Consider the following 8715-nt stretch of genomic DNA (forward strand, 5'->3'; position numbering starts at 1 on the left):
TACACAAATAGTTATTGGATAAGTATTTATTGCAGAAATGATCACATTGTAGAACGCACTGACCCATTATGGAGCCTCCATCCATCCACCCATCAAAGTCTGGAATACAAGCTTGGGGATTTTGGGGTAAATGATCTCTCTGCTCATGGAGCTGTAATAAGTGACGCCATGTTACAGTCGGGGCAGGTTCATGGAGGTTTTGGATGTCAGAGGCAAATTCTCTTGCTGAATTGAAACCCACACAAAGGAAGTAGAAAGCATTAGCTGACATGTGCTAGGCAGCTTCATCCCCTTCAAATGTTTCAGGGTTTAACTAAACAAGTTTCATAGCAAAGTAGTAAACTTACATGCACATAAACCAATTGTTTATATGGAGGTAGATTTATGTTTATTGAAAAACAGAAATGGTAAAAAAAAAAGAAAAATCACAGAAGCAAATGAAGTTGAATAAAACTTTTATTACAATAAATGCATCAAATACAATATCTGGTACTTATATTTTGGATAAAAACAGCACAAAGGAATGTTGACAACTCACATCTTGGCTGGTGAGGGAAACGTTGGCTACGTTGACCTTGTTGGGTCACTTTAAACCTCTGTGGTCATAAAAACCACAAAGCACTCAGCAGTTGGGACCCAAAAAAGTTTAAAATCTCACTGAAACATGAAATATCAATACTCCCTGGCACAGTACTTCACTTTACAGTATAGAGGAGACATGAAACAAATACATTTAACTGAAAGATGCACCAAATAGAGGCATGTCACAATTAAAAGCACCTCACTTGTCCGTCCTTCATTTGTCAGGTCTGCAGGAAGACGTCAGGGGTCACAGTTTAATTCTTCAAGGCCAATCTTACTCAAAAGGAGCTTAACAACATCTGAACCTGGTGACACTGATCAGACAACTGCACTAATGGATATGGAAGGGTGGATCTGACCCCAACACAGCACTTGAGGGGAAATTCAACTGAAATTTTACCAGACGAGGTTGAGAGCTGCATGCATATGAGTAACTGAACGAGGTGGAACCTATTTAATGTGTTAATTATAATCACATTTTCTCTTGACAAAAATACTTCAGTAATGGCATAAAAAGCTACTAGCTACTAGCTTTGACCATAGTTGACTCTCCCAGTGAAGCTCTTTGACAGAGCTAAGGTCAGCATGTGCTTTAAGTGATGTTTTGGGATTAAAAGCACAGGAGCAGAAATACTTTGGTTTTCCAAACAGCAAAAAAAAGAGAAGAACATTCCCAATGGGTTTGTATTAAAAATATATGCCACCATTTTCAAAGATGGGTCACATGACTTCATTTGAATAAGTTGCAAAAGTTTAATAAAGACACAAAAAATAAGAAAGAGAACCATGTGTAAATATAGAAACCTAATACTGTTTGAATATATTTTACTGTATGTATAAAAAAAAATGTCTCCAGATCCCATGTGAGACTGGATGAAGACAGTGGCAAGCTGTACGAGTCACTAACCAGACAGATCTTACACCTGACCTGCTCTCTCTCTCTCTCTCTCTGGTCAAACCCGAGCAGTGGCTCAAATACCTACAGTAGAGTGGAAAAACAGAAAACATTCAAATCGGAGAATTTTTGAACTGTACAATCTTGTTTTGCATTTTTGTTCAGTTGTTCTGGAAACAGTGTAATCAACACTGGGGCTGCACTAAAGTGAGTGCATCCTGCTCCTACCAGTCTTTTCACACATGGGGACCATCTCCTTCTCCATCTCCATGCTTCTGCATCTGGGCCTGCATCTTGGCAATCATCTCCTGCATTCGCCTCAACTGTGCAACACAAAGCATCAACATGTATGACCGGGAAACAGCAACTCCAGCAATGATGCACATTCATTAAGACAACCAGGATTTCTTTTCCTAGTGTAAGTGTATTATCATTCATATCTGTTTGATATTTATAAAACAGATTAGAGGAAACTGCTTAGACAACCCTCTGCTGTAAACCTGAATCAGTTTCACACATGCATGACTGGTTACCAAACAGAGCAGAAACAATTCTCAGAAATATTTAACAGTTTCCAGTCTTAACTTTAACTAACTTTGTTAGGCCAGTGTATGTCGTAGATCATTAAAGAATTAGTTTGCAATTTGGGCAAATGCATATTTTTACGCTTAACTTAGCACAGCATAAACATTAGTGGGCAAACATGAGAGAGGCATCTACCTTTTGGCAAGAAAGCTTCTGAATAAGCCCTAAGTAGTGTACTGTCTGAAGTAACCCACCTCAGCCTCCTTCTCTTGCAGGATCATGTCCTTGTCCATCTCCTCCGGCTCCGGTCCATTTCTGCATGAATGACACAGGTATACTTACTTTTCATGTTACTGTGATGCTCCTGGCTATAGAATCAAATATTTTTGTAGAATATATGCCAATTAAAGCATCATTGAGGCAATGTTAAATGCACAGTCAAGCGTTTTCATATATTCAAGCTTTATGTGATCATTTATGAAGCACTGTAATGGCAGAGTTAATACAGAACTGTGTATACGTGCAAGCCTGAGATTGCATGTTGTACCATTTTAAGTAACATCAGGCAACTGTGACAACAAAAGCCACACTGAGAAAGTGACAAAAAAGGGTCAATAGGTTAGTGGAGTTTTTCTTTGTAAAGGGACAGAAAAGCTCGCTAGAAAAATTGGTCATCTACAACAGAAAGCTGTAAAAAGATGAAAGCAGGAAGACGCAGGAAAAGCAGCAAGAGCTAGAGTCAGGGGAACAGCGTTACCTTCCCCCACATGGAGAGAAACAAAAAACTTTGTACCTTATGGGAATGGACAAATCAAGACCAGACAGCCATCACTGGACAGATGGCGAGGCCATGTGCAGACAGTTAAACCACTCCCTTATCCTGGGTTGGTTTTAGAGGAAAGTCTAAAAGAATCTTTTTGGTCTACACTGAGGGTTAAATGATGAAATATCAACACTATGTTAAATGACAATTATTCTGTTCTAGTGATACTTCAACTGGCATAAAGTTGAGCTCTACCACAGCCTAACTGGTTAACATGCAAAATGATGAGTTACAGTGTAAACTACAATGAATGACTGGACATCCCACTGTAAAAGTAAGAATTCTTAATAATTATCCTCCTTGGTAAATGTTTCTGTGATGTGTGAATGTGCCTGACTAAAGCCATTTCTATGTATGTCTAACACTACTTTGATATAGTCTATGCTCACTGTATATTCCTGTCAGAGGAATGCTGAGGTGGGGGAGGTGCAGAAAAGCAAGCTGACAGACAAGTACGTACGCCGGAGACAGAGGCAGAATGTAACCATGGGAGGACAACCTGCCGCCCCGTTTGAGGCGTTCCGAGCGGAAGTTCTCATAGTGCAGGTCCTGGGTCACTTCCTGTAGATCCTGCATGTGGGTTCTGTGGGGTTGCGGAAAAGTCATCAAACAAACACTCCTGCATATATGTTGTGACAACTACAGATGATTCAACGATTCTCCTTTTGAAGGGCAGACGTTTTGTAGTTATGGAGTACTACACTTGAATATAAAAGCTACAGGCAGGGATAGGTTTTCTCTCATTGTTACAGGTTTCCTGGCTACCACAGCATTTCAGGAAATCAGAAAACTAAAAGCAGTGTTCAGTATGTCTTATGCTTATGCTTTTAGCCTCCTCTAGCTCGAACACTCACATCAGCATGATCCGCAGCTTGAGGAAGTCATTGTGCTCTGGGTTCTCCACCTCCACCACCCCCCAGGGGTACAGACGGCCTCTCACCTTCTTCCCTTTGGCCTCAATCTGCTGGTTGGATCCTACTACTGCGAATGGGATGCTAGCCTGGAAAAGAGGAGTGGTTCTGCCTGTCATTACAATTCAAATACCAGCCTACGTACTTCTGAAACTAAAAACTAATTTCACACGCTGTGGTTAAAAATATCATATTGATTTCAGAAGAAAAGGCTATTAAAGAAATGGCAGATTTACCTTAAGGATCCTGGTCTGCTCTTTGAAATCCTCGTCCTCATCTGACTCAGCATCAGGAAGGTGATAGATTTTGATACCATGTTCATCAATCTCATCCAGAATCTTACAAAGATAGTGAAAAAACAGGCTATTATCTGCCATGTACACAAATGACAACCCGTCTCATTTTCTGTCTAGACACATCTGTATCTCTAGGGATCTTCAGTACAGCTACAGCAGTGAGAATGAGACATGACAGCTACTGTTCTTCCCTAAACAATGCACAACTCTGTGGTGCTTACTCTGCGCTTGAGCCTCTCTCTCTCTCTGAGGGTCAGCGTGTCTGCCTTGGCAATGACAGGAACCACGTTAACCTTATTGTGAATGGCCTTCATGAACTGGACATCCAGGGGTTTCAGGCTGGTCAGACAGGAACCAGATATAGAGAGTCAAAGAGAGGAAAGGATTCAAGTAAGCATTTATGAAAAGCAAAGAGCAAAAAAAAAAGGGAACTCAAATATGTGAATTTGTGTACAGAAAAACCTCAGCATACTAAGTGAAGAGTGTACAGTACAAATGCATAGGTGTATTACTCACCCATGGCCAAGTGGAGAGATGAAATAGAAGCAGCAGTGAACTCTATTGTCAACAATATGTCTGCGATTGAGACCACTCTCATCATGGAGGTAGCGCTCAAACTGGTCATCAATGTAGCTGATAATGGTGCTGAAACTGGATGAAAAATATATATATACACAAATAAAAATCTTAAGGCCCAGGTGAAAATATAGTGCCTGCCTGCAATCCTTGTGATTTAAAACATTGCCATTTATTTTTAACTGGCCAAGATTAGCAGCTCATTAGCAGTTCAAGATCAGATTATCTAAATCTAAAAATATTTGATCTCTTCATTGACATACCAGTCCTGGCTGTTGATGGCATCTCCGTATCCTGGTGTGTCTACCACTGTGAGACGGAGCTTCACTCCTCTCTCCTCGATTTCAACAGTCGACGCTTCAATCTGAACCGTTCTTTCTATCTTCTCTGTTGTAAACAAAGAAAATAACATAAGGACAGAGGCTCTGCTGAGTTGCATTTGCTTATTGTGTGCTTTTGATATGCAGGTTTCTCAAAGTGCACTAAAAAAACAAGTATGTCTTACCTGCTGCTCCAGGGATGACTCTCTCAGGGTACAGGTCAGTGAGGAAAAGGCTATTGATCAGGGTGGATTTTCCAAGACCAGATTCACCTTTTGACAACACAAGAAAACAAAACAACCATTTTGCATCATTTTGAGTAGATCAAAATAACATCTTGCTAAAAATTAAAATGTGTAGTCAGAATATGGCTGACGCAAACCTCCTAGTACAGAATTCAGTTTCAGCTAAAAAAGAACAAAGACATCCTCACTGTGCTGCAGGAAACAAATCATCTGCCTGTGACGCACACCAGATCGAGCCCCACAAAGAAATACATATCAACGTGATCCTAAATATGACAACACTTTGAATCTTTTCTGATTAAAGAGTCAAAGTGTTCTCACTCAGTGGCATTCAAGTGCCTCAAGTCAAGAGAGTAGATTTACTCATAACAATTAGCACCAAAAACTAAATACACAGATATCCTCCTCCAACTTCATTCTACAAGAAAACCTGAAGAATTTGGCAGTAATGTTGTCTTTGTGGTTAAACAAAATATATTGTACATCAACTCCAGAGTCAAAAGTGTTTTCATGAATATTGCAGATCCACTCAATGCTGTTAGTCTACCAGTGGGACTTCTTTTTTTCTAAGAAAGTCTTTTAAACTACTGCAGCAGTTTCGTTTAATCAATAAGTTAACAAAATTTAGGAAAGCAAGAGATGTAAGAAACTATGGTCCACAGCCATAATCAACCTAAAGTCTATGTGCTTTACCTGGAAATGTTGCTAATGCGATTTCCATGTGGTAAACTTGTGTTATAGGAGAAATTAAAGTCAACATACATTACACAAACTACAAGCTCCGGTACACATTGCATTTTCAAAGAAGTGTCTGTAATTTTATCTAACCATAGGCATAGATGTATGGTGATGAGAATGTATAGTATTTCTATTTGAGGGGGCAGAGCTGCAGCTCTTTAATGTACAGGAAAACACAGATGTATTTAAGAACCCAGGTCACACAGAAGGTTAAATAAGCCCTCAGTGAGTATTCTTGCAGTAGATGGATCAGCAGGCCCTGTCCACTGTGTGAACCAGTCTCCTGGGGCCCACAGGCTACATTCCTCTCTGGTTTATTTTAAAGCAAATGGATTGGTAGCGTTAAGAGGAGCTTCTTCAAGTACAGAGGTTCACACACTGTATTTCCATCTGACAGCAGCTGAGCAACTACACTATTGGGACATCTGCCATTATCTACTGAGCAAAAAGCATCAATGCACACTAAGGCACTTATGCATCACTGATGGCAAAGTAAGTAAAAGACAAAACAGGCATCTCACACCTAACATCTAACACGCAAACAAAAAATGCTCCAGGGGTCAAAGAGTTGTTCAACTGTCACAAAAAAGCCCATTACAAAAGAGAAACCGTATGACAGCAACATCTGGAAATTGTCTCAGCTAATCGAAAAGAATCCACCATTAAGTCACAGCAAACAAACTCACATGAGCCAAAAAAAAAACACATTCCTTAAATGTCCATGTTTAGTTGTCCAGCTTAAACCTTATCACTGAGATCATTTTACAATCTGTGTCATGTGACAGCAAGAAGAAAATGGCAAAATTAAAAGAAGAAAGGATAAAACAGTGATACTCACCTACCACCATCAGTGTAAACTCAAATCCTTTCTTTACTGACTTGCGATGAACCTGATTTGGCAGGTTGGCAAATCCAACATACCCTGGGGTCTCAGGGTTGGTGAACTGACCCTGCTGTTAAGAAAAAAAAAAGCAAAGTTTACACAAGAGTCAGAACATTGTTTATAAAACAAAGTTAAAATGAAAGATGGTATGTTTTGTTTTGTTTTTTGTTGGAGGATATATCCAAGTGAGTTTTGCCACTCTCGGCAACGACATGACGGCTAATTAGAGCTGCTACAGTAGAGAGCACAGAGGAGACATCTGTTCATGAACAGCTGGGGTATTTATGAGGGACACAGTGACTTCTCTGGGATCTATTTGCAAAAGACCTCTACTCATTATTCCAGTGTTCATGGTCCTTTCCTGCACAGAGCAACTCAACAGCACTTGTTTCAATGCTAGGAAAGGGCAAATAAAAACACAAAGATAACTGCTCCCCATTTAGTTTGCCCCGTCCTTTCAGCAAAGGTCATGACTTATAAACGTGATAAGCACTGCTCTGCCTTTTGGGCCTTTCAACTCAAATAAAGCCACATCATAAAGTCACGAGGGTAGCATTTGAACAACACCCTGCTGAGAATAAAGTGAGAAAACAAGAGAAGCGCAAAATGTTTCACTGAGATGATCAGTTAAGACTTAAGTAATGAGAGCAGACTTACTGTTCATATTTCTAACAACACCTCTCCACCATGGATAAAGGAGCATGTCAGTAACATACTGTTTGTAGTTCACCTTACTTATTACCTACCTTAGCTTATCACCACTACTAGTGCTACACCATGAGAAAACAGTCCCTGAAACAGAAGTGGGAATGTGGTATTTCTGCATGGTCGTTTCATTTGAGACTCACCTTCATTTTGTCAGCCTGAGACATTTCTTCCTCTTGGTAAACCTGAAAAAACGACAGTTTCATGTACGGAGGACTTACGGTATCAAAAGGTAAAGAAATTGGAGTATATGTGAATCTTTTCCTGAAATGGAAGTAGTCCATGCAGACACATACTTACAGGCCTGACTGTGAGAGACAGGAAGTCTGGTTTGTGCTCACAAAGGTTTGTGAAAGTAACTCACCACAAAAAAACTGCTTTCCTGCGACAACATGAGCTACTATGCTCAGAGTTAACTACAGCTGTCTTCAGTTTGTCCTACAGACGCGGTGCTCGGGCGGTGGATGTGTTGAAATTTGGCTTTTTGTTTTAATTTTGATGTAATTTAGCATTTTTCTATTTAAACACCTAAATCTGAACTGTTTATAAGAACACCCTGTGTGTCAGGAGGAAACCAACTACATGCCAATATAAAAACACGTATTGTGTCGACTAACTAATTAGCTAAACATTACGTGTCCGGAAATCGCTTGGAAACAATCCAAGAAGCCTTATAGGACTCGTCTAGATTAATAACTAATACGTAACCCTAGCTAAAACTAAAATTATTGATCTTCCGTACCGTGTTACTGAAATAAAAAAATAGCGGTGGGGCTAATTAGCAGCGCCTGTTTCTACCATAGGAACACAGTGGGTGTGAAATGGGCTGGTGCTGTAAAGAAAACCTCTATCTGGTACTTTTGTTGATGAAAAGCTGTGAAAAGGAGCCCACATCACAGCTTTTAGCCAAGCCCTCAGCCCCCGTTAGCTGCCGAGGCTAACCGGGTGTAAAGCGGGACTAGCCCGGTGTTAACGGCTAACTCAGCGGCTAACGTTAGCGTCGTCGTCTCATACCGCGACCTCCACAGCCCTGACACACCTCGGTGATAAATAAGAGATAAGTTGGAGAAAGAAGCAGGGATACCTTACGGTGTGGCCGCTGAGAGTCCAGCACAGAGAGGGAGGCTGGCTGACTATGAGCTGCAGACTTGGCGGACACCTCAAATTCTTCAGATTCCGGTGCAGCAGCTTCCTCTCGCACACAGACCACAATGCA

At 40.6% G+C, this 8715-nt stretch overlaps 1 protein-coding gene across 1 annotated transcript; it reads right to left on the minus strand.

Moving 5' to 3' along the window:
- Positions 1–438: 438 nt before the first annotated feature.
- Positions 439–8715, minus strand: septin2 (septin 2). The gene is made up of 13 exons (XM_026312837.1): positions 8584–8715; positions 7643–7684; positions 6750–6864; positions 5114–5200; positions 4872–4995; positions 4549–4683; positions 4254–4371; positions 3973–4074; positions 3680–3825; positions 3325–3408; positions 2257–2317; positions 1706–1800; positions 439–1561 (listed from the first exon to the last, which is right to left on the minus strand). Exons 2-12 carry the CDS (start codon positions 7664–7666, stop codon positions 1714–1716), a joined length of 1083 nt encoding a protein of 360 aa, XP_026168622.1. The 5' UTR covers positions 7667–7684; positions 8584–8715; the 3' UTR covers positions 439–1561; positions 1706–1713.

Source organism: Mastacembelus armatus, chromosome 17 (assembly GCF_900324485.2).
Source record: "Mastacembelus armatus chromosome 17, fMasArm1.2, whole genome shotgun sequence".
NCBI lineage: Eukaryota > Metazoa > Chordata > Actinopteri > Synbranchiformes > Mastacembelidae > Mastacembelus > Mastacembelus armatus.

What these genes read in the sequence shown, in the direction of transcription:
- septin2 (XM_026312837.1), bottom strand. Translation starts at nt 7,666, where the DNA reads ATGTCTCAGGCTGACAAAATGAAG. An exon ending in GTTTACACTGATGGTGGTAG is followed by an intron (nt 5,201 to 6,749) that starts GTGAGTATCACT and finishes TGTTGTCAAAAG; the next exon opens with GTGAATCTGGTCTTGGAAAA. An exon ending in CGCCTCAAACGGGGCGGCAG is followed by an intron (nt 2,318 to 3,324) that starts GTTGTCCTCCCA and finishes TCATTCATGCAG; the next exon opens with AAATGGACCGGAGCCGGAGG.